The sequence below is a fragment of the Hemiscyllium ocellatum genome, chromosome 10 (genome assembly GCF_020745735.1).
Source record: "Hemiscyllium ocellatum isolate sHemOce1 chromosome 10, sHemOce1.pat.X.cur, whole genome shotgun sequence".
Taxonomy (NCBI): domain Eukaryota; kingdom Metazoa; phylum Chordata; class Chondrichthyes; order Orectolobiformes; family Hemiscylliidae; genus Hemiscyllium; species Hemiscyllium ocellatum.
In genome coordinates this window covers 59,147,437-59,173,882 of record NC_083410.1, presented here as the reverse complement: position 1 = coordinate 59,173,882, position 26,446 = coordinate 59,147,437, and the positions used below count along the sequence as shown (strand labels likewise).

General features: G+C 39.6%; 1 protein-coding gene across 2 annotated transcripts in view; it reads left to right on the top strand.

Moving 5' to 3' along the window:
- Positions 1 to 26,446, top strand: part of LOC132819775 (polyribonucleotide nucleotidyltransferase 1, mitochondrial) — a 75,510-nt gene that overhangs the window by 13,570 nt on the left and 35,494 nt on the right. For both annotated transcript variants that reach the window (XM_060831528.1, XM_060831527.1), the window contains exons 5-12: positions 381 to 430; positions 2,961 to 3,024; positions 7,750 to 7,797; positions 11,184 to 11,297; positions 12,928 to 13,114; positions 15,045 to 15,096; positions 15,187 to 15,244; positions 23,141 to 23,237. In XM_060831528.1, the coding sequence (XP_060687511.1) occupies positions 381 to 430; positions 2,961 to 3,024; positions 7,750 to 7,797; positions 11,184 to 11,297; positions 12,928 to 13,114; positions 15,045 to 15,096; positions 15,187 to 15,244; positions 23,141 to 23,237 (670 nt within the window). The remainder of the gene's footprint in view (positions 1 to 380; positions 431 to 2,960; positions 3,025 to 7,749; positions 7,798 to 11,183; positions 11,298 to 12,927; positions 13,115 to 15,044; positions 15,097 to 15,186; positions 15,245 to 23,140; positions 23,238 to 26,446) is intronic.

Genomic DNA, 26,446 nt, shown 5'->3' with positions numbered 1-26,446 from the left:
TTAGCATTTTTGTTCCTAGTTAGTATTTTAATAAAGAAACATAAGTAGTAAGCATGGAAAGTAGTTGAAAGGTGCCTCTGATCAGCAAATCCAGAGTAGCACTTAATACCACATTTCTTGAAGTCTTTGGCCCAGTTCAGACAATGTTTCCCCATTTGTCAAGTTGAAGGAAAACCATGCAATAACAGTGAGCTGGAGAAACTCAGCATATCTAGTAGCATTTGTGGAGAGAAAACAGTTTACATTTCAAATTCAGAAGGTAAACCATGAAGGCTTGGAAAGGTAGCCTCATGATGAAAATATAGGCTTGTTTTCCAAGGCTTTCATAATTGGAAATGTGTTCAGCATTGTAAATTATTTGTTTTCTGTTGCTTCTTCAGACCGTTCAATCAGGCCATTATTTCCTTCAGGCTACTTTTATGATACACAGGTAAGTAATGGATAAAATTAACGACTGAGGCATTTTGGCAAATGCTAGTTTGAACACATCTGCCAAATTTGTATATTGCTTAATTGCTTTGGTTGAAATATCTATATTTAAACAAGCTGTAAATGCTGTAAGCGAAATTTATATTATTTTAAAATCGTGACTGAAACACATGAACGTCAATTAAACTTTAATAGCTGCACAATTGTATGTGTAGCTCCTATAGTTACTTTGCTTATTGTTACAATGTTGTTTCTTGTTCATTGTTCATATAATTGTAATAAATTGTATTAATTTTAAACAGTCAATATTAATTTGTAATGTAGTTAATTTTTAACATGGCTGTTAGTATCATATTAATAATTTATTTGACTTTTAGAGTGATTTTAAAAGTATGTAATCCACAAGGTTTGGTGCAGAATTAAACCCATTGAACTTGTTTTGCCATTGGATCCTGGCTAATATGTTTCTCAACCCCATTATCTTGCCTTATCTCTGTAGCCCTTGATCCCCTGAACAATCAAGATCCTATTTTCTGCAGCAACAAGTTCCACAGATCCATCACCTTCTGGCTGAAGAAATTTCTCATTATCTAAGTCCTAAAGGGTCATCCCTTCGTTCTGAGGCTGTTATTGGGTTCAGACTCTCAAAATAATGGAAACATTTCTACATACCACTCAGTCCAGGCCTCTCAGTGTTGTAATTTTGCCAGAGTCCATCTCATCCTTCTAACATCTGAGTACAGAGCCAGAGTCCTCCACAACTCCTTATTCAGCATGTCCTTCATCCTGAACCTCGTCTGGACTCCCTTCAAAGCCAGCAAATCCTTCCTTATGTACAGGGCCCAAAACTGCTCACAATGTTTCAAAAGGACTCTGACCAGAACCTTATACAACCCAAGCAGTACATCTCTGCTGTTGTATTCTAGCCCTCTTGAAATGAATGCTAACATTCCATTCGCCTTACTAACTGCCAACTGAACCTGTACGTTAACCTTAAGAGAATCTTGAACAAGGATTTCCAAGTCCCTTTATGCTTCGGATTTTTGAAGCCTTCCCCCATTTAGAAAATAGTCTATCCTGTCATCTTCCTGTCAAAGTGCATGATCTCACACGTTCTCACATTGTATTCCATCTCCCACTTCACCCACTTTCCTAGCCTGTCTCAAGCCCTTCTGTAGCCTTCCTGCTTCCTCAACACTGCCTGTCCCTCCAACTATCTTTGTGTCATCTGCAAACTTAGCAACAATGCCCACAGTTCCTTCATCCAGATCTTCACAACTTGAATTGTTCTGGTGCAATACAGACCCCTTTGGAACTCTGCTAATTACTGGCTGCCATTCTGAAAAAGACCCCTTTATACTTAGTTTCTGCCTTCTACCAGTCAACCATTACTCTATCCATGCCAGTTCCTCAACCCCAACACCATGGACCCATATCATATTTGGCAGTATCTTGCATGGCATCTTGGCAAAGACCTTCTGGAAATTCAAATAGATCACATCCACTGGCTTCCTTTGTTTAACTTGCTCATTGTCTCCTCAAAGAATTATAACAAATTTATCAGAAATAACCACCCTTGAAAAAGCCATGCTGGCTTAGCACTGTTACCATGTACTTCCAAACACTCCACAATCCTGTCTTTAATAATGGATTCTAAAATAACCAATAGCCAAGGTCAGGCTAACTAGCCTATAGTCTCCTGTCTTCTGCTCCCTCCTTTTCTTAAACAAGAGTGCTACATCAACCATTTTACAGTCCTCTGGGGACCTCCTTGACTCCAGTGATTCCTGAAATGTCGCATCAAATGTCCCTACAATCTCTTCAGCTATCTTCTTGAGAATTCTGGCATGTAGTCCATCTTGTCTGTGTGTTTTCAGCTTCCCCAGCACCTTCTCCTTAGTGATGACCATTACACTCACCTCTGTCCCCTGACACTCTAGAAGTTTTGATATGCTGCTGATGTCTTCCACTATAAATACAGATGCATAAGATCTACTCAATTCCTCCACCGTTTCTTTGTTTCTTTTTTCTACTTCTCTAGCTTCATTTTCCATTTGTCCAATGTTGACTTGTGGCTCTCTATTCCCTTTTTTGTATATCTAAGAAATCTCTTGCAATATCTTTTTATATTAGTAGCTAGCATACTGTCATATTTCATCTTCTCCCCCTTTTGCAGCCTCTTTGGAATTGCCTGCTATTGATGATCAAAACGTATCTCGTTTAGCAAGTTTTGAGAAGATTTGTAGCTCAGGTTACTCTGAATGTAAGTTTGCTTGCTGAGCTGGAAGGTTTGTTTTCAAATGTTTCGTCACCATACCAGGTAACATCATCAGTGAGCATCTGGTGAAGTACTGGTAGTATGGCCCACTTTTTATTTATGTGTTTAGGTTTCCTTGGGTTGGTGATGTAATTTCCTGATGATGTAACCTCCCAACTCAACGAGCAAGCTTACATCCACATGCCACATTTGTTTGTAGAAACATTTATAATCAGGTTTTAGACTGAAGGTATGATTCTTTCATTTGTTTAAGATTGTTTGTAACCTCATCGCAGTGGATGGTATCAATGACCCTGATGTACTTGCAATAAATGGAGGTACGTAAACAACATACCTAGTTATTGCTTACTCTGGGGATGGACCATGATGATATTGAGAGAGGATTTTCAGAATTTTGACCCAGTTGTAGTGAAGGGGTCATGGTGAATTTACAGGTCAAAATTGTGTGAGACTTGGAGATGATGTTTCGATAATACTGCTAGTTCTCTCTATAAGACCATAAGGAATAGATGCAGGAGTAGGCCATTCGGCCCTTTGAGTCCACTCTGCCATTCAAGAAGATTATGGCTGATCTTTTCATGGTCTCAGTTTCACTTACCTCTCACCACAACCCTTAATTCCTTTTACTGTACAAAAAAAAATCTATCTTAGCTTTAAAAACATTCAATGAGGAAGTCTCAACTACTTCATTGGGCATAGAATTCCACAGATTCATAACCATCTGGATGAAGAAGGTCCTTCTCAATTGAGTCTTAAAACTCCACCCCCTAGTTTCACCCACTAGTGTAAACATCCTCTCCCTGTCTATCTTATCTATTCCCTTCATAATTTTATGTTCCTATAAGATCCCTCTCATTCTTCTAAATGCCAATTAATATAATCTCAGTCTACTCAGTCTCTCCTCATAAGTTAACCCTCTCAACTCGAATTAATCTAGTGACCCTCCTCTGCACCTCCTCTAGTGCCAGTATATTCTTTCTCAGGTAAGGTGACTAAAACTGCACACAGTACTCTAGGTGTGGCTTCACCAACACTCTACACTGCTGCAACATAACTTCCCTGCTTTTAAACTCGATCCCTTTAGTAATGAGGGACAAAATTCCATTTGCCATCTTAATTGCTTGTTGTACCTGCAGATTCTGTGATTCGTATATAAGGACACCCAGGTCTCTCTGCACAGCAGCATTCCACAATTTCTGACCATTCAAATAATAGTCTTTTTTACTGTTTTCTACTAAAATGGCTGACTTCACATTTATTAACATTGTACTCTATGTCCCTCTGCAAAGTTTCACAGTGCTGTGCACACTTTGCTCTACCATTCAACAGAGTGTCATCTGCAAACTTTGACACACTACATGTGTTTCCCCAAATCCAAATCATCTATAGGAATTGTGAATAGTTGCGGTCGCAACACTGATCCCTGAGGCCCACTCCCAGTCACTGATTGCCAACCAGAAAAGCATTTATGCCCCCTCTTCACTTATTGTTAGTTAACCAATCCTCTATTCACATTAATACATGACCTGTAACGGCATGTATCTTTACCTTCTGCAACAGCCTTTTGTGGAGCACCTTGTCAAATGCCTTTTGAAAATCTAAATACACCACGTCTACTGGATGCCTGTGCTCGTAATGTCTTCATAGAGTTTCAGTAGATTAGTTAAGCATGACCTACCTTTCATGAAACCATGCTGTGTTGCTCAAAAGGACAGTTTCTGTCTAGATGTCTTGCTATTTCTTCCTTGATAATAGATTCAAGCATTTTCCCCATTACAGAAGTTAAGCTAGCCAGTCTATAATTCCCCCATCAATCCATCTCAGCCTTAAATATACAAAAGGACTCTGCCCCATGGCTGTCTGTGGTAAGGAGTTCCAAAGACACTCAGCCTTTTGAGAGAAGAAATTCCACCTAAACTCAGTTTTAAATTTTTTTCTTTTTTTCCTGGGACAATCCTGTCTGGTCTTAGACTTGCCTATGAGGGGAAATGTTCTCTGAACATTTATGCTGTTACGCCCTTCTAAAAGACCTAAGTTTTCAATTAGATTACTATCCTTCTCCTAAGCAGTCCCAATTGGTTTAGTATTCGTTCATAAGACAATCCGTCCATACCAGGGATCATTTCAGTGACCTTTCTCTGAACTGCCTCTAACAAAGTTACATTCATCTTTCTTGTTGGGAGTTACTGAGATGCAAGATGCTGTTGAAGTAAATTTGAAGTGCTGAACTGTATTTGGTAGAATGAACATTCGTTAAACATAGTTTACCAGTGGTGATCTGAGATTAGTGACAGGATCACTGCCTAGAGTGTTTTCTGTTTGCTTATTCTGAGCTTTGTTACTGTAGCTCTATCTATCCCATGAAATGGCAAGTATTTCATTATAATCCTGACCTATGTCCAGTAGATGGAGAAGAAGTTGAGTTCTCACAATGTTGAATACCTGCTGTGGAGCACCCAGTCTACTCGGCACTTCTAGACACAGTATTGACGTTGGCTGATGCAGGAGAATCTCTGGTCATTTGTGGGACCTGGTTTTCTGCTGTTATGACCATCTTCCATTGATGGCCATAAACATGAATAGGAGTGGCATCTCCCTTGACTTCAGCTTTGTTAAGTTTCCTTGGGGCAAATCTGTGTCAAATGATACCCTGAACTGCCTCCACTCTGCACGTGCATTTAACTATGTTTATTATTGTTACAATACACTAAGGAAATTCAGCTGAATTTCAAGCCCTACTACTCCTGGGGAATCACAAGAGTTAATGATCTAATCTGGTACACAAAACCTCTGATTTACCTGTCTATTGGAATCAAACTAGCAAAAATCATTTGACCACATTCCTGGACTTAACAAGGATTACTACTTATTACAAAGTAGACAGCTATGAACTATCAACATAGGGCTTTACCAGCTAAAGCTGTAAACCCCTTTTAAACTCCTCAATACACATATAGACGGACAGAGACAAATGAAATAAGCTTTTGGTTTTATGGATAGAAGATAAAAAACCTGGGAAACACAGTACAATAGTTCATGCCCACGGGATTCATTGGGATCTTCCTTTTGTCTTGCTGCAACTATCTGTTCTTCAATCTCCTTTCTCCAGGTTCTTTCCCTACTTCACAGAAGGGACAAGATGGTTGGTACACCAACCACAAAGTCTCTTAGTTTCTGGCAACTGTTACAGTTGCAACAACTGGTGAGAGAGAATAACTGGCTTTCTTCCCTCTTCAGATCTTTGATATATGTTAAAACTGCTTTGTGGATTGCAACATGTTATTTCAAATTGCTCCTTGACAAAGGAGATTTTAAAGGAAACATCTTCAACACATAACTGCAGTATTAGCAATGCATAGAGGGCGGTAAGGTCCTGTTATCGAGGATAAGGGTCAGTTTCCGTGCTGTACTTCTCTACGAAACTTTGTGCTGTGAACTTGTAAAACCTACAACCTTGGTATAGACAGTACAATGGTGAGGATATCAAACTTGCTGCTACATGGGGTGATTTGAGGTGAATAGCTTGGGTGCATTTAAGTGGAAGCTAGATAAGTGCATGAAACAAGAGGAATAGAAGCGTAGAAGTATGTTAGGGTGAGACAAAATAAAGTGGAAGGAGGCTTGTGTAGAGTATAAACACTAGCCACAGATCTATTGGTCAAAGCAATTTGCTTCTATGCTGTGAAGCTAACTTGGCACTCTTGCATATTTAAACAAGATTCATCCCAGTGTCCCAAAACAGAAAAAAGTATAATTGTACTACTCGGCTTGTATTTTTTTTTAATTATTTAATTGTTTTCCCACCTTTTACATTCCTTTTTATTTATATTAAGAAATCTAGATAAAGGGCCGAGGCCCACAGTGCATGATACTACCAAGATGTAAGACAGAAGATGAGATAAAGCAGGAAGAAGTCATTAAGGGCTGCCAACCTAAAGGTTGTAGGAAGAGGGAAAGACTGAGGGAGGTAAAAAGTTTAATAGTTTTGAGCCTTTTGTAGGAGGTGATGAAGCAATTTTAGTATTTTAAGAATTAAGGTACACAGATTTTGGTGGTGTGTTTTTTTTTGTGCTGATGCAACAACCAATTGTAGACTTAAAACTTGGCTGTTGATTTTCACCACCACCCCTACCCATATAGCCACTAAAATTCCATTACGAATCTGTCTGAGCATATCCCATCGGAGTTTTAAATCTTGAATTTTAGTGTTGGTCTTAATATCTGATGGAAAAGTCACACACTGGTTTAAAGTTGCAACAAAACGCTGTGGCCTTTGTTCTTGTCATCACAATTTTCTGAATATTGCCATAACCCAAAATAATGACAAAATCAAGACCAAATTTGAATTTAATTCAGTTTTATCTAAAGTTAATTAAAAAATAATTACTTTAAGAATCATTTTGATTTGTTTTTAAAATCAAGTTAGCTGTAGATGATGCTACAATTTAATACTTATTTTTATGATAAACTTATTTTCAGTGGAATTATTTAAACTTTACCAGGTTATTACATTCAGCTATAATGCAGAAAGTTTTTAAAGCAAAATATTATCCAATTGCTGATTAAAACCCAACTGAATTGCATTGGTTCATGTCAGATCTGCCATCAGCAGGTGTGTAAATGAATTTGAGCTGAAACACAAGATTGGTGGGAGGGATGCACTTGAGAAAAGGTGCAAGTTGTACTGAAATGATCAATTGTCTTCAGTGTAAAAACTCTACATGCTTACAGTAACATTTCACTTCAAGTTTCACATATTACTTTTGAGTCATAACTCTAAAGTTAGATCTGTAGTTTCAGCTCAAGTTTTGAGGAAGAAGTTGTTGCACTACTTTTCAGGTTGGCAAAGTATGACCATTTTAAGCACTCACTATTATAGTTTACAGCAACTTTCTGAAAACACTGAAATGTGATTTGCTGATTGTTTTCATATGATTTTTATGTATCCAATATGTATTTTTTTCATTGTGACCACTTGTGCTGCTATATTTTCATACATACCAGAATTTCCATGCTCTAACTTTTCCATTCTATTTTGACAGCCTCTGCGGCCTTGGCATTGTCTGACATACCATGGAATGGTCCTATAGGTGGGTAAACCTTAAAGCAAGACTTCTGAAGTCAACCTGTGTTTGTAATCTGAAATGTTGTATTGACGGCAATGCAAACTGTGCTCTTAGCTATTAAGATGCTACATGATATTTACAAACGCTATTTATAAAGGAAGTTCCAAGTCTTGTCAGCAACTGCTTATGAGAAAAGTTTTGCAAATCGTCCAAATGGGGCAACAAAGTGGTCTACAGGAACATAATCTTACTGCCAATTCAATGCTAACATTAGCATTATATAGAAGCAGATTATTCATTCATTTCCTCAACAAACTTAACAAATAATGAAAAGATAATAAATGAATTGCCTTCTTCGTCCTTACAAAGAGAGTAGATTCTAAAAGGATAATGTTGATTTATTAGCTTATACAAAGTATTAAGTATATTTTCAAAGAAGGAACAGATTTTATTTCTTTGATTTATGGATATAGACCTCTTGCTTGCAATTACTGCATCATATAGGGACCTGAGGACATTTCATGTGTGTTGAGAGGGCCCAAGTTTAAATGACAGCTACAATCACTGCAGACCATCAGAGAGGATAATATTTTCCTGGATTATATATTCAAAACAATGGTCACCCTACTGGCAGAGAAAGTTCAGAACAGTAAATTGACAATCCAAAAGAGTAGGAAGTCTTTCAAGCTGGTACTTGACTTCTGAGGTTGCTGGGAATGGCATTGAGACATTCATTAATTGTCAAGGAGAGCAGTAAACTGTATAAGAGATTCCATGGTTAGGGACACTGGTGGACATCATAAATCCAACAAGGTTTATTGCCTCCCAGGTGGAGTTAAAGAATATCATAGAGCACGGAATATTCTTTGGGTAGGGACATAGAGGGAGTGAACCAGAGTTAGTAGCCCTCTTGGCCCCTTGAGCTTTCTCTGCCATTCATTGGGATCGTGGTGGATCCAACACTCCTTGCTTCCATTTTCTTGCCCTTCCCCTTTAACCCTTGATCCCCCTACTTTGTTGAGGACATCCCTGAAGAGATCAAACGTTCCCTCCAATTTATGGGAGTCTTTGTCAAAATGAAGAAGGTTTGTTTTGAAAGGCACTGAATACTTTGAGAAACTTCAACAGTAACATGAAGAGGCCAATCAAGGTGTCAGAATGCACAAGCCTCAATATTAATTTGTCTGCGCTTTAAGTGCCACTTCCTTCACATGTGGCTGAACCTACAGATTGCACATCGGACTCATTAACCATCTCTGAAACCATCAAACCAGAGCATACGTGAGTCATGCTGAACCCTCTCGGACTGCCTAAGGAGGATACTTTATAGAATGCACTGCTGAGCAGAGGTGTGAGACTTGGAATATAAAGGCAAAATGTAGAAGCAAGGGCTTCAGATGCTTGGTCTTGGGACCAGTTCACAGAAGGAACCACCTATTTGAAAGGTATACTTGCATTTCAACCAGACGGGGGCCAGTGCCCTCATGCAACAATTTACATATGTTCTTAAAGCGGGTCAAGGAGAGGAGTACCAAAATATAGAAGTAGATAAGAAGATTATGGTACATAATGGACTAGAGAAGAAAGTAATGTTTTTGAAGCAGAATAAGAAGAACTACAAGGAATGCAAAGATAGGTTTGCAGTGTATGTATGTAAATGCACCAAGTGTGGTGAAGAAGATTAGTGAGCACAGGCAAGTATTTACATGGAAATGGAATGTGTAGCACCAACAGAATCCTAACGTGGTGAATATTGGGAGCTTAGTATTCAAGGATCAAAGTTCATAAAAAGTATTGAAGTTAAAATGGTAGGTGGGGTGGCAGTATTGGTTTGGAAGATATTATCATGGGACAAATAGCAAATGGCCTTGAAGGGCAAAGGACAGAATCCATTTGGTTTGTGCTGAGAAGCAAAAATGGTATGTTCACTCTCTATTGGAAGTATTTTGTAGCCTTCAAATAGAGCAAATTAGTGAGAGACAGACTGAGAGGAACACCTCAGCAGGGAGATCACAGATTTGTATGAGAAGGCAGTAAATTGATATTGGAGGGACTTTAATTACCCAAATTACAATTTAAATAATGTTATTCCCAATGTATTCAGGAGAACTTTCTGGAGAAATATGTACTTGGTTCAAATAAGAATGCTGGGTCTGATACTGGGGAATGGTAAGGAAGAAATTGTTCAGGTGCAGCATAGTTTCTTTGAACAAGCATGAAAAGTAAATGTATCAAAGCCAGAGCCCTTTTTCATGGCCAGATAGAAAATAGGCTGAGACAATTAAAGAGGGTGCATAATGCATAAGAAGTGAACTCTGGCATAAATGATGAGTAGGATTTTAGAAGTGATAATTGTGAGAGAAAATCTCTCAACAGGCACTTGGAGAGGTCAAAGTTGATTCAGCATGGATTTTGTAAACTGGAAAACATGCTTGACTAATTAATTTTGGAAGTAACGAAGGTTGATGATGAGGAAACTGGTAGGTGTATGCGTTTATAAACGCGATATGCACATACACATCATTTAAAGAAAATGTTTGAGCAAAGTACTCCAAAAGTCTATTTAACAAAATTGAGGCTGATTGAGTAGGTTGATCTGTGTCAGTTTGGGGGATGGCAAAAAGGATAGTACATGCATAAAATAAGCTGGATATTGGAATACAGAGTAAAATTTCAAAGTTTTCCATTGATGTCAAATTAGAAGTGTGACAGTCGGTGAAGAAAATATTAATCAACTGGAGTGAACAGAAAGTCCATAGATTGACAGATTGAGGTTTATACAGGGAAAGTGTAAAGTGGTGCAATTTGGCAGAAGGAATAGGGAGAAGTGAAACAAAAAAACAAGTTGGTGGAGAAACTAAGTAGGTATGGTAGTACTTGTGGAGAGAAAAGGCACCAGACCTGCTCAGTTTCTCCAGCAATTTCTCATTGTGTTTATTTCAGATGTCCAGCATCCTCCGCTCTTTGTTTTATGATTGATAATGACCTGGAATTGACTGCCAACAAAGGTGATGAAAGTGGAGCTTATGAATGATTCCAAAAGGAAATGGAATAGGCATTTGAGAAAAATAAACTTACAGGGTTACATGGATGTAGTTATTACAAAATGAGACTCAGATTACTCTACAAGGAGTCATGGACTCGATAGGCCAAATGGCATTCTCTGCTGCTTTTATGACTCTCTGCATTTAGATTTTAAATTCCTGTGAGAAAGATCTGTCAATAAGCCAACTATAAGCTCCTGATATAGCTGCTTAGAAAATGTTACTGTTTCCACAAGCTAGTATGCATTCTCTGCAATATTTACAGCCTGGTACTTTTCATCAATACTATGCCTTCAGTATCGTATTGTTTTCTGCCTAACAACAACAGTTGTTTAAAAATGACTCTATTCTGCATTCCCCTTTCAGGTGCTGTAAGGGTTGGCCTTGTGGATGGCGAAGTTGTGATTAACCCAACTCGAAAAGAGATGGCATTAAGTACTTTAAACATGGTACTGGCTGGTGGACCTCATAGCCAAGTTGGTAAGGATTTGATCTTCACTCATCAGCTGTTCCCTGCCAATTCGAAAATATGTTTATGCAGTAAAATATTTACACACTGTCATGTTTACTAATAGCTTTAATATTAACTATTCTATTTTGAAAGTCCAAAAGCTTCATCAGGGATGTGCGGCTGCATTTTATGATATTTAATGTTTTTGTAACAAGTTTAAAATGTATAACAATCCAATTATTTCATATTAATGAATCAGTTTGTGTTTGTTTCTAAAGTTACATACATTAAGCAAGGAAAAGCTTTTAATTACAAGGATAATGCACATGAAAGGGTGCTAGACCACATTATAATATTGGTGCTAATCTATGCAGAGGATTTACACTCCAATATCATGTGTTGTAGAGTGTGCAGAAGTTCATTGCCTTTTTATTGTGCATCATAAATTCCAGATCTCCTGACATTTTTCAGGGTGATTCTTTCTACGAAGAAAAGAAATAGAGATAAATCAGTGGAAAGGCATCTTTTAACCTTAACTCAATTTCCTCATTAATAGCATTGCTACATTGTGTAAACAGGTCACTTGGCCCATCAAATCCAAATCGACGCCTGGAAGCGCATCCCACCCAGACCCAGCTCCCCCATCCCTGTAACCGTGCATTTCCCGTGACAAGGTATGGCATGCTGTCTCAGTGATTAGTATTGCTGCCTCACAGCACCAAAGTTCCAGGTTCAATTCCAGCCTCTGGTAACTGTCTGTGTGAAGTTTGCACATTCTCCCCGTGTCTGCGTGGGTTTCCTTTGAGTGCTCCGGTTTCCTCCCACAGTCCAAAGATATGCAGGTCAGGTGAATTGGTCATGTTAAATTGCCCATAGTGTTAGGTGCATTAGTCAGAGGGGGGTGGATTGCTCTTCGGAGCGTCGGTGTGGACTTGTTGAGCTGAAAGGCCTGTTTCCACACTGTAGGGAATCTAATTTAATCTAATCCACCTAGCCTGCATTCCCTGGACACTATGGGCTAATTATCATGCCTGTCCACTTAACCTGCACATTTTTGGACTATGGGAGGAAACCAAATTACCTGGAGGAAATCTACACAGACACGTGGCGAATGTGCAAACTCCACACAGACCGGAATCAAACCTGGGTCCCTGGCAGTGGAAGGCAGCAGTGCTAACCACTGTGCCGCCCCTAGCTAGAAGGCCTAGAGGGCTGGAAACTTTTTCTCTCTCTTTGGTCATTTTCAGAAGGAGACATACTAGCATAGAACCATAAGTAAACCTAACAATGTTTGTAGTTGTGCAGTATGCTTCGTAATGTGTACATCATTTCTGTCATAGTTAAGAGTCCTGCGTACAGGAGCTATGTTTTGGGGCACGTTGGCAATGTTTACTGTTATAATATTACTCATTGCTTTAAAATTTGGCAAAAATGTAATAAAATACTTTGAACTCTGTATAGCGGGGTGTGAATTTGTTGATTTTTGACTGCTGAACTTTATTTGAATCCCATCTTACTTCCTTTTATATTGGCAATAAGTAATGCTCATACTTCAAAAAATTTTGAAAACAAGCTATAATAAAGGTATTTCATAGGTAGATGTCATGACTTTTAAGGAAATCAATTAAATTAATCAGTTCATTTTTTTCCCTTTACTAGTCATGATGGACGCAGCAGCGGAGAATGTGTTGCAACAGGACTTCTGTCACGCTATCAAAATGGGCATCAAACACACGCAACAAATCATATTGGCCATTCAACAGCTAGCTAAAGAACATGGAAATCCGAAAAGGGCACCTCAGAAGATATTTGTTCCTCCTGCAGAAATAGTAGAATATGCAAGACAGTAAGTCCGGAATTCTTGATTGGTGAGAATTGCAAATCTTCATGAAAATGGATGAACTATATCCACAAGGTTGCAAAAAGAAGTCAGAAGGGTCTTCTACAGAAGTTAAAGAATGCTGTGACCATCAGTACTGGGTGACTAACCCAGGGCACAATATACTACTAAGACTATGAAGTGTGAAATAATTGCACAAGATGAATCATACTCAATGTGTTGCGTTTCTTCGTGACTCTAAATTGCTTGAGCTTAAAAGTGGCATGCAATTATCCTTTTGATTTTAAAAACACACAATTTAATGTTTGTCAGTCTTTTATAAATTTGTTATTTTTACTTTTGTGGAGTACTCTTCCAGTTATATTTTACTTATTGTCGACATCTTCAGGAGAACTTGTTTACAGGAGTGAATGTACACGATTGAGCCAAATACCATGATGGTGCTGCAAGCCACTATATCATGGCTTGGCAGCCTCTAGGTTTGTGTCAGGAATCTCCTGATATTGCTCACCAGAGGTTCAAGGCACTGACCATGTGCTTTATTTTGAAAAGGAGGCATGTTCATATGCTGCTTTAACACATGAGAGTTTATGAGCAAAGAAGTCTTCCAACTATCACCTAATGATATTGTGCATTTACTGTATAAGTAATAGGTTCTTCAGCAGTAAAGCCATCTGAGTGCGATTGTGCAGAATAGCCTCCACATTCACTTTCATGGTTCAGACTATGTTAACTCAATTTGTTGAGATCCATGTTTCTTGCATGTCTTTAAATTTATTTTATAAATCCGTCCAAAAGATGTTTTCAAAATCAGCGCTGTCCTGAATGTAGAAGCAACAAACAGGGCAGAATTGTGCACCTGTCATTCAAACCATCTCCTAGCAATTGGCTACAGAAATATTATAACAGAACGTTGTTTCTGACTTGGAGATCCAAGGGGGAGTGAGAAAGTAATCAAGAACTGATAAAGTATAAATACTCAAAACTGGTTATACGCTGAAATGGGAAAATTGGTGAAGTCCTGAAGGATGTTCTATCGGCTGTGAATCTGTGTCCCACACATATAGCTAGTCCCTTTGTTACCTGCCCTTGTGGTCTGTAGTAGAATTATGTAAATTACATTTTCAATTTAGTAACCACAAGGGAAATTTCTTTTATATCAAATTTACTTTTCACCCAAAAATTTAGATTAGATTAGATTATATAATCTATATACTAACATATATACTAACAAAAATATACTAACAATTAAAGTTATTCTGATCCAAAATGTTGATTAATAACTATCGTATTTTCTTTTGCCTCCTTTCCATAAATGATGTTCATGAAGCTTCCTTACATGTCCATAAATCTACTCTGGTTCTGAATATTGATGTTCGTTAGTAGAATTTATGGAGACCTCCGAGCAGCTCTATAAAGTTTGTGATGTAGGAATGTAATATAGTACAATGAAGTTTTTGTTTATATTCCCAAAAGTTATTTTTGATGTTGGAAGATGAGTTTAATGTCCATGAATGACAAAAAGTTTGAATTTGGCTTATCCAAAATTTAAATTATTTCCGTTTCAAAAGATCAGATGAATAAAATGAACCTCTTTAGTGGTTCTTAGGTTATTGCCAATTCCTCAAGCAATGACCATTTCAAATATAAAGCTGACCCAATACTTCACCACCACAACCCCATCATTGCAATTAGTATTTTCATAAAGTTTTCTGGTTTAAGTGCTCAGTTTTTCTAAAGAGTTCTTAACTGTTGCTTACGTAATAGTGGTTGGGGTGAGGAGGGGGAATACGGGGAAGGGAAGGGAAATTTACTTATAATGTTGTTAAATAGGCACATAACTTGTGTATATTCCAGTTAGAAAACCAGTCTCCAATGAAGTTTATCCAAGAAAATGTTGTAAGAGACTGGAAAATAATTTGCTTTTGTTCTTCAGATTTGCTTCTGAGAAGGTCCGTGGTGTATTTTCAGACTTCACTTATGACAAAGTAAGTCACTATAAATTACACTAATTATGAATAGCAATCCAATTTGGACTTTTTAAATTAATATGATTCTAAATTATTTATCACTTTAAGGTTTCAAGAGATGATGCCATTAATAAAATCAGACTTGAAACAGAAGAACATTTGAGAGGTATGATCTGCATGTATTTATTATGTAGAGAGCTAAATTCTCTATGCTTGTGATCAATAAAGCCACAATTTATGAAGCAAAATTTAACATAGTAGAAAATGTGATACAATGTTACATTTAAAATCTTCAACAAGGACTCAGTGCAGAGGTCATTGAAATGTCTGTTCAAACTGGTGGAACCATTCACACTCCGAGTTAACTGCAGGCCATATGATGCATGTGTATCAGTGTTTCAATAAATTTGCATCTAAAGGCTGTATGCATATTCTAATTGTAAGAGCTATTTGAACATTAATATTGAAGTACAATAGAGGCAGACAGTGTGCCGGATGAAGAATAGCCAAGTTCATCATCTACCATTTCTGAGTAGACTACCATAGTGGTAGTTGTAGAATGTGGCAAAGAAGTATTGACCAACTGAAGCAATCATGTTATATAAATTATAAAACAGATCCAGGTTGAGAATGTGAGAACGAGACAGAGTACAGTGGTAAGATGACTGTACTAGTAATTAAAAGACCTAAAAGAATATTCTAGAGAGGTACATTTAAATCCTATCTCAGCAGCTGGGCAAATTAAGTTCAATCATAGAGTCACAGAGTCATAAAGGTGTACAGCATGGAAACAGACCCTTCGGTCCAACCCGTCCATGCCGACCAGATAACCCAACCCAAAACAGTCCCACCTGCAGCACATGGCCCATATCCCTCCAAACCCTTCCTATTCATATACCTATCTAAATGTTGCAATTGTACTAGCCTCCACCACTTGCTCTGGCAGCTCATTCCATACCCGTACCACCCTCTGTGTGAAAAAGTTGCCCCATAGGTCTCTTTTATATCTTTCCCCTCTCGCCCTAAACCTATCTCCTCTAGTTCTGGACTCCCCGACCCCAGGGAAAAGACTTTGCCAACTTAGCCTAATCATGCCCCTTATAATTTTGTAAACCTCTATAAGGTCACCCCTCAGCGTCCGAAGCTCCAGGGAAAACAGCACCAACCTGTTCAGCCTCTCCCATAGCTCAGATCCTCCAACCCTGGCAACATCCTTGCACATCTTTTCTGAACCGTTTCAAGTTTGACAACATCTTTCCAATAGGAAGGAGACCAGAATTACATGCAATACTCCAACAGTGGCCTAACCAATGTCCTGTACAGCCGCAACATGACCTCCCAACCCTTGTACTCAATACTCTGACCAATAAAAGAAAGCATACCAAACGCTGCCTTCGCTATCCTATCTACCTGCAACTCCACTTTCAAGAAGCTATGAACCTGCATTCCAAGGTCTCTTTGTTCAGCAACACTCTCTAGCACCTTTACCATTAAGTGTATAAGTCCTGCTGAGATTTGCTTTCCCAAAATGCAGCAGCTCTCATTTATCTGAATTAAACTCCATCTGCCACTTCTCAGCTCATTGGCCCATCTGGTTAAGATCCTGTTGTAATTGAGGTAATCCTCTTCGCTGTCCACTACACCTCCAATGTTTTTGGTGTCATCTGCAAACTTACTAACTGTACCTCTTATGCTCACATTCAAATCATTTATGTAAATGACAAAAAGTAGAGGTCCCAGCACCGATCCTTCTGGCACTCCACCGGTCACAGGCCTCCAGTCTGAAAAACAACCCTCCGCCACCACCCTCTGTCTTCTATCTTTGAGTCAGTTCTGTATCCAAATGGCTAGTTCTCCCTGTATTCCATGACATCTAACCTTGCTGATCAGTCTCCCATGGGGAACCTTGTCGAATTCCTTACTGAAGTCCATATAGATCACCTCTACCACTCTGCCCTCATCAATCCTCTTTGTAACTTTTTGATAAAACTCAGTCAAGTTTGAGAAACATGATTGCCCACGCACAAAGTCATGCTGACTATCCCTAATCAGTCCTTGCCTTTCCAAATACATGCACATCCTGTCCCTCAGGATTCCCTCCACCAACTTGCCACCACAGACGTCAGGATCACTGGTCTATAGAACCCTGGCTGTCCTTACCACCCTTCTTAAACAGTGGCACCATGTTTGCAAAGCTCCAGTCTTCCGGTACCTCGCCTGTGGCGATCGATGATGCAAATATCTCAGCAAGAGGCCCAGCAATCACTTCTCTAGTTTCCCACAGAGTTCTCGAGTACACCTGATCAGGTCCTGGAATTTATCCACCTTTACCTGTTTCAAGACATCCAGCATTTCTCCTCTGTAATCTGGACATTTTCAAGATGTCACCATCTATTTCCCTACAGTCTACATATCCTTTTCCACAATAAATACTGATGCAAAATACTCATTTAGTATCTCCCCCATTTTCTGCAGCTCCACACAAAGGCAGCCTTGCTGATCTTTGAGGGACCCTATTCTCTCCCTAGTTATTCTTTTGTCCTTAATGTATTTGTAAAATTCCTTTGGATTCTCCTTAAATTCTATTTGCCAGAGCTACCTCATGTCCCCTTTTTACCCTCCTGATTTCCCTCTTAGGTATAATCCTACTTCCTTTATACTCTTCTAAGGATTCACTCGATCTATCCTGTCTATACCTTACATATGCTTCCTTCTTTTTCTTAACCAAACACTCAATTTCTTTAGTCATCTAGCATTCCCTATACCTACCAGCCTTTCTTTTCACCCTGGCAGGACTGTACTTTCTCTGGATCCTCGTTCTCTCATTTCTGAAGGCTTCCCATTTTCCAGCCGTCCCTTTACCTGTGAACATCTGTCCCCAAACAGCTTTCAAAAGTTCTTGCCTAATCCTGTCAAAATTGGCCTTTCTCCAATTTGGAACTTCAGCTTTTAGATCTGGTCTATCCATTTCCATCATTATTTTATTATGGTCGCTGACCCAAAAGTGTTCCCCCACTGACACCTCAGTCATCTGCCCTGCCTTATTTCCCTAGAGTAAGTCAAGTTTTGCACCTTCTCAAGTAGGTACATCCACATACTGAATCAAAAAATTGTCTTGTACGCATTTAACAAATTCCTCTCCATCTAAACCTTTAACACTATGACAATCCCAGTCCATGTCCGGAAAGTTAAAATCCCCTACCATAACCACCCTATTATTCTTACTGATAGCTGAGATCTCCTTACAAGTTTGTTTCTCAATTTACCTCTGACTGTTGGGGGGGTCTATAATACAATCCCAGTAAGGTGATCATCCCTTTCTTATTTCTCAGTTCCACCCAAATAACTTCCCTGGATGTATTTCCAGGAATATCCTCCCTCAGCACAGCTGTAATGCTATCCCTTAGCAAAAAAGCCACTCGCCCTCGTCTTTTGCCTACCTTTCTATCCGTCCTGTAGCATTTGTATCCGTCCCTCTTGTCCTGCCATCCCTGTCATTGTTTCTGTCATTGCTATGATATCCCAGTCCCATGTTCCTAACCATGCCCTGAGTTCATGTGCCTTCCCTGTTAGGCCCCTTGCATTGAAATAAATGCAGTTTAATTTATTAGTCCTACCTTGTCCTTCCTTGCCCTGACTGTTTTAAGTCGTTTCTGTTCTCAACTGTACCAGTCTCAGACTGATCTCTTTCCTCACTATCTCCCTAGGTTCCACCACCTCTTTTCCCCCCCCCCCCCACCCCACCCCACCCTTACTAGTTTAAATCCTCCCGAGCAGCTCTAGCAAATTTCCCTGACAGTAGTCCCCTTCCAATTTAGGTGCAATCCATCCTTCTTGTACAGTTCACTTCTACCCCAAAAGAGATTCCAATGATCCAAAAATGTGAATCCTTCTCTCATATACCAGCTCCTCAGCCATGCATTCATCTACTCTATCCTCCTATTCCTGCCCTCACTAGCTCGTAGCACTGGGAGTAATCCAGATATTACTACTCTCGAGGACCTCTTTTTTTTTAAAAATTTCTGCCTAACTCTCTCTAATCTCCCTTCAGAATTTCAACCATTTCCCTTCATATGTCATTGATTCCAATGTGAACAATGACCTCTTGCTGGCCCCTCTTCCCCCGTGAGAGCATTCTGCACCCTCTCTGAGACATCCTTGATCCTGGCACCAGGGAAGCAACACATCATTCTGCTTTTTCGCTGCAAGTCACATAAACATCTGACTGTACCTTAGTCTAGAGAATCCCCTAACACAATTGATTTCTTGGAACCCGACGTACTCCTCGTTACATTAGAGCCAATCTCCATACCAGAAAGTTGGCTGTTTGTGCTACGTTCCCCTACATTTTCCAAAACAGCAAACCTGTTTGAAATGGGTATATCCACAAAAGTCTCCTGCACTAGGTGCCTACCTGTCTTATCTTTCCTGGAGTTAACCCATCTATGTGACTGTATCTGAGACTTTACCCCCTTCCTATAACTGCCATCCATCACATACTGTTGCTGTTGCAAATTCCTCATTGCTTCTAACTGTCTCTCCAACCAATCCATATGATCTGATAAGATTCACATCCAACACCATTTATGGCAGATATAATCCGCAGTAAACCTTAAACGCTCTTTAAACTCCCACATCTGACAAGAAGTACATATCACTGTACTAAAGGCCATTTTTGCTCCTTCACAATCTACAGACCCAGAAAATAGCACTATTCTATTCCTCTACAAAACACTACCCAAGGCTAAAGTAATAGTTTTGGCTTATATTTTAAGTTTAATCAAGAGACGTATCTTCAAAAACATATAATCAAGAAAGAACCCACTCTACTCACTACTGCAGCCTTTCTGCTGGACACACTTAAAACAACGATTCAATTGTATCCATAGATTTCCAAATATTTGGTAAGTTATGTGACTAATGAGCTTGAACCTACCAGATTGTCATAAGACTCTATGTGGTTCTCAACTATCTGTTAGAGAGTATGTTTGCCATCTTTGCCATATATATGACACCTAATCAATGTGGTTGACTCTTAACTGCCCTCTGTAACAGCCTAGCCGGCCATTCAATTGTAGTTGGATCACCAACACTACTTGAGGGAAATTAGGTATATGTAATAAATGATGGCTTGCCATTGATGTCCAGATCCCAAAAACACATTTGAGGTAAACCTAGTGGTAAACAGCTTTGGGAATTATGGGTCCAGAGTCACCTGTTCCTTACGCATATGCTATGCTTGCCATCTGTAATGTGTTGGATTGTTGATAGGTTTTTCAGAAAACCACATTTTGGATCTAACAGATTGATTGGCATTTGAATGTATCTGTTCCATAATTATTTGCTTACTGGAAAATCATTTCTTTGGATTAGTTTTAAATTTAATTCCTTTGAAATACAATCAATACATTGGGCGGCACGGTGGCACAGTGGTTAGCACTGCTGTCTCACAGCGCCTGAGACCCGGGTTCAATTCCCGACTCAGGCGACTGACTGACTGTGTGGAGTTTGCACGTTCTCCCCGTGCCTGCGTGGGTTTCCTCCGGGTGCTCCGGTTTCCTCCCACAGTCCAAAGATGTGCGGGTCAGGTGAATTGGCCATGCTAAATTGCCCGTAGTGTTAGGTAGGGGGTAAATGTAGGGGTATGGGTGGGTTGCGCTTCGGCGGGTCGGTGTGGACTTGTTGGGCCGAAGGGCCTGTTTCCACACTGTAAGTAATCTAATCTAATCTAATGTCTATTGGTTCTACAAAGTGAAGTAGCTTGGCAGGGCAGAATTTATTGCTCTGCACAATGATGTACTTTGTGGCAGTAGGGACCCCATTGCTGCTTCCTAGCAGCCTCCATCCTGAATAAATCCAAGACAGATTGCTTGTGGATGTCCTTCTTACCCCACTTGTAATTAAAGCCCTTAAGTGGGCAACTAATAATCACTTAACGGCTTTATTGTACCACAGGAAATTAATCCAAAGATAGTTGATGGTTTACCATGCCCAGGAGAGGGGATGGATAAGGCGGAATCTTCGATCAAAAGCCCTCTGTGCCTAATCAAGAGACATCAGAAAGAGGGAATCACCTGCAATTTCCCTTGGCTGACACACATCTGTGGCATGGGATCCACCATAATATGAGGCCTTTGATGGCCTTGCTTTGTTATGTTAACCCAATGGAATGTTGCATTAACGTTCCTTTAAAAATTAACAACTGATCCAGTGTCCATTACCATTTGTGGAAGAGCATTCCAAACATTTACTATGCTTTGTATGTAGAAGTGCTTCCTTATATCTTGCCTGAATGGTTTGGTTTGGCTCCAGTTCTCAGACTGTGACCCCCTGTTCTAGAATCCCCAACTAGTGGAAATAGTATATATTTATCTACTGTCATTTCCTGTTAATATGTTGAAGACTTCAATCAGATCACCCCTTGACTTTCTAAATTCAACAGAAAACAGGCCTAATTTGTGTTATCTCTCCTCTTAACCACTGAACTTCAGGTATCATTCTTGTAAACCTATGTTGTATTTGTCCAAAGCCTGTATACTTAATGTGCGGTTCCCAGATCTGTGGAGTCTAACCAGGATTTTATATTGCTGCAGCATAATTTTTGCATCTTTGTATCCAGTCCTCAAGAAGTAATGGTCAGCATTCTTCTCTTGATTATTTTCTATACCTGTCTGTGACATTTTAAAGATCTATGCACATGAACCCCAAGATTCTTTGGATATTCACTGTATTTAACTTCATGCCATCTAGAAAGTACCCTGATCAATCCTTTTACAGTCCAAAATGGATTACCTCACTCTGGCTAACATTGAACTCCAACTGCCATAGTTCTGCCCATTCCTTCGTCTATCAATAAGCCTTTGTAATTTTATGCTATCCGCTACACTGTTGACAATGCTGCCTAACTTTGTGTCATCAGCAAATTTGGACACTGGACACATTTATCCAAATTTTTAATAAATAATGTGAAATTGAGACCTTAACACTGATCTTGTGGGGCATCACTGGTCACATCCTGCCAAATTGAGTACCTACCCCTTATGGCGAAAGTGGATACTGCAGTTGCTGGAAATTAGAGTCTAGATTAGTGTGGTGCTGGAAAAGCACAGCAGGTCAGGCAGCATTCGAGGAGCAGGAAAATCAATGTTTCGTGCAAAAGCCCTTCATCGGGAATTACCCCATTCCTGCTGAAGGGTTTTTGCCTGAAACACCAGTTTTCCTGCTCCTCTGATGCTGCCTGACCTGCTGTGCTTTCCCAGCACCACTCTAATCCTCACTACCTACCCCTTATCCCTACTTTATATCATCTGCCACTCAACCAATTTCCCAGCCATGTCTGTAACTAGCCCTCAATTCTGTGGGCTTCTACCTTTTAGTTAACCTGGAGGAAGAACGCCTCATATTCTGCCTTTGATCCCATGTAGTTGGAGGGTTCTATGTTGATTTCACCAGTTTCTCCATTTCCCCTCTTTCCACCTTATCCCAGATACAACCCTCCAACTCTGCACCACCCTCTTGAACTGTCCTACTTGTCCATCTTCCTTCCCACCTATCCGCTCCACCCTCCGCTCTGATCAATCGCCATCAACCCACAGCACCTTCATCTACCTATTGCATTTCCAATACCTCCTTCCTCTTCTCTCCCTCCCAGCCCCACATCCCTCCCATTTATTTCATCACACTCTTTGACTCTACCTTAGTTCACAGTCTCATGTGTGGAACTTTTATCAATGCCTTTTGGAAGTGCATATAGACAACATCCATAGATATTTTCCTGTCCACTATCTTAGTCACCTCAAGATTCAATGAGGTTTTTCAGGCATGACCCTACTAGTCATGAATCCATGCTTGCTCTCCCTGATAACCTGAAATTTTTCATGGTGTTCAGTTACCCATCTTTGACTATAGACTCTAGCAATTTCCCCACTACAGATGTTAAGCTAATTGGTCTGTAATTCTGATTTTTCTCTTTAGCCTTTCTTAAATAGTGTCCATCTTAAATTGATGTATAATGTGACCCTTTATTTAAAAAAATAACACTCTGTTTAATTTTCACTTCTAGATAAATTTTCTGAGGCAGAACCATTTGAAATAATGGAAGCATTTAATGTAGTTTCTAAAGATGTTTTTAGAAATATTGTTATGAATGAATATGTAAGGTAAGAAATTTCTTCATTTTGGTTTTAATTGTTGGCTTTTTACTGAACTTTAAAATGTTCAAAAGGACAGTTTCTTATGGAAGTTAAAATGTTGTATTCCTGTATAGTTTTTTTTCCTCAAAGGTTATTTAAACAAAAGGATGGTTCACTTGCCCGACTGTAGAGTTATAGAGTCTGATAGCACAGACAGGCCTTCTGACCCAAACTGGTCTATGGTAACCTCATTTCCCTGAACTTGGCCCATTTCTTTCTCATCCTTTCCTGTCCGTGTATTTATCCAAATGCCTTTAAAATGTTATTAATGTATGCACCTCAACCACCTTCCACTGGCAGTTCATTCCATAAATGTGCCACCCTGTGTGTAAAGAAGTTGCCTGTCCAGTTCCCTTTTTATTCTTTCTCCAATAACCTTAAACTGATGCTCTTTAGTCCTCAAATTCCCAACCTTGGGAAAAAGACTGAGTGCATTCACCCTCTCCATGCCTGTCATGATCGTATACACTTCTATAAGGTCCGTCCCCCCCCCCTCAGCCTCGTACATTCTGAAGAAAAACGTCCTAGCTTGTCCAACCTCTCCCTATAACTCAGACCATTGAATCCAGGCAACATCCTGCAAGTTTCTTCTGCAGTCTTTCTAGTTTAATAACATCCTCCTTTTAGTAAGGTGAACAAAACTGAACACAATACTCTAAGTGCAGCTTCACCTACATTCTGTGCAACTGCAAGATATGGACATCGACGGGATGCAGAGCTGGGCTAAGAAATGGCAGATGGAGTTCAACCTGGATAAATGCGAAGTGATGCATTTTGGAAGGTCGAACTCGAATGCTATAGGATTAAAGACAGGATTCTTGGCAGTGTGGAGGAACAGAGGGATCTGGGTGTGCAAGTACATAGATCCCTCAAAGTTGCCACCCAAGTGGATAGGGTTGTTAAGAAAGCATATGGTGCTTTGGCTTTCATTAACTGGACGATCAAGTTTAAGAGCCGCGAGGTTTTGCTGCAGCTCTACAAGTCCCTGGGGAGAACACACTTGGAATATTGTGTCCAGTTCTGGTCGCCCTATTATAGGAAAGATACAGAGGCTTTGGAGAGGGTGCAAAGAATATTATCAGGATGCTGCCTGGACTGGAGGGCTTGCTTTATAAAGAATAAGCTCGGACTTTTCTCTCTGGAGAGAAGGAGGAAGAGAGAAGACCTGATCGAGAATTACAAAATAATGAGAGGAATAGATAGTCAATAGCCAGAGACTTTTTCCCCAGGGCAGGATTGACTGGTACGAGAAGTCATAGTTTGAAGATATTAGGAGGAAGGTATAAAGGAGACGTCAGAGGTACGTTCTTTAAGCAGAGAGTTGTGAATGTATGGAACGTGTTGCCAGTTGCGGTGGTGGAAGCAAAGTCATTGGGGACAATTAAGCAACTGCTGGACATGCACATGGGTAACAGTGAGTTGAGGGGTGTGTCGGCTAAGTTACTATATTTTACATTAGGATTAAACCTCGGCACAACATCGTGGGCCAAAGGGCCTGTTCTGTGCTGTATTTTTCTATGTTCTATAATTTTCCACCTTCCATACTCATTGCCCTGACTGATGAAAGCTAGTGTGCCAAAAGCCACCATCTCTGCCCTGTCTATCTGTGACTCCACTTTTAGAGAACTGTGAACCAGAATTCCAAAATTCCTGTGTTCCACTACACTCCTTAAGGCCCTACCATTCGCCATGAAACTCCGACCTTGGTTTGACTTTCCAAAATTCAAGACCTCACACTTATCTATATTAAACTTCATTTGTTATTTTTCAGCTCACTTTCCCAGCTAATCAAGACCCTGTGCAATTTCTGATAACCTACCTCCTATTTTAGTGGCATCAGCAAACTTATTAATCGTGCCTTGTACATTCTCATCCAAATCCCTGATAAAGATAACAAAGAGTAATGGGTCTAGCACTGATCCCTGAGGCAGTCCACCAGTCACAGGCCACCAGTTTGACAAGTATTCTACTTCCTACCATCAAGCCAATTTTCTAATTTATTTGTCAGCTTGCCCTGGATTCCATGTGATCTAACCTTCCAGGCAGCCTACCCCATGTGGAAATTACTGGCCTTATTGAAATCCACACTGACTACGTCTACTACCCTGCCCTCATCAACCTTCCTGGTCCCTCTTCAAAGAACTCTTAACAAATTTGTGAGGCATGATCTCCACTCACAAAGCCAACTGTAGCATAAATTTGGAGCTTCCTGAAACTTAAACTTGCAGAATGTTCCCTTTAAAGGAACCAAAGTATCTGCACTAGTTAAAATATGACATATTTCAGTTTATAGGTATTGCAATGACTTGAAAATGAATTTACAGTTTGTGTGATACTAGCAATGCAAGATATTATATAAATCTACTTCAATACTAACGTGGTGCCATTGAGTTCTACTGACCCCATTATGAAGGTTATTACACGTCACTGGTTATGAAAATTGTGATAATCTGGTGAAATAGTACATAGAAGGGCTCATGCCCGAAACGTCGATTCTCCTGCTCCTTGTATGCTGCCTGACCTGCTGCGCTTTTCCAGCAACACATTTTCAGCTCTGAAATAGTACATAGCCCATTTTTCTGTTGTGGTTTGTTTGATTAATGCTAAGTATATTTTTGTGATTCTGGACTTATTCATTGAAAATGCTGTTAGATTTACTGAAAGTTAGATTTAAAATCTGTTAACTTAGTTGGTTTTGAGTAAGTTAATAATCAAGGCTTGTGGCTTCGGACACCGCAATGTGAGATGCTGTTTTTGCTATGACTCAGTCTGTCTGATCCTGATAAAGGTAAGGCTCGGAACAAAAATGTATTTGGAAGAAAGAATTTGTAACACAAGACCCTACATAATGGTTTTACCTGAACTGAATTTTGTCCCACATTCCATAGTTTAAATGCCACACCCAGTTTCTTAAAACTACTTTCATTGAAAAGGTTGGTTAACCATTTGGGCTATTGGCATAAAGTTTTAATTTTATCAAAAAAAATTGTATATTTTATCATGTAAGACGTCAAAGTAATTCTCTGAACCTAAGACCTAACTTTTTGTAAGAGTGAAGAGGGTCCCTGGTTTAGCCAAAATAGCACTTAGTACATGAATCCAAATGTCCCATCTCTGAAAACAACACCCATTGCTTTTTGTTACGGGTAGGTTGTAACTTGGAGGTAGATAGCTTC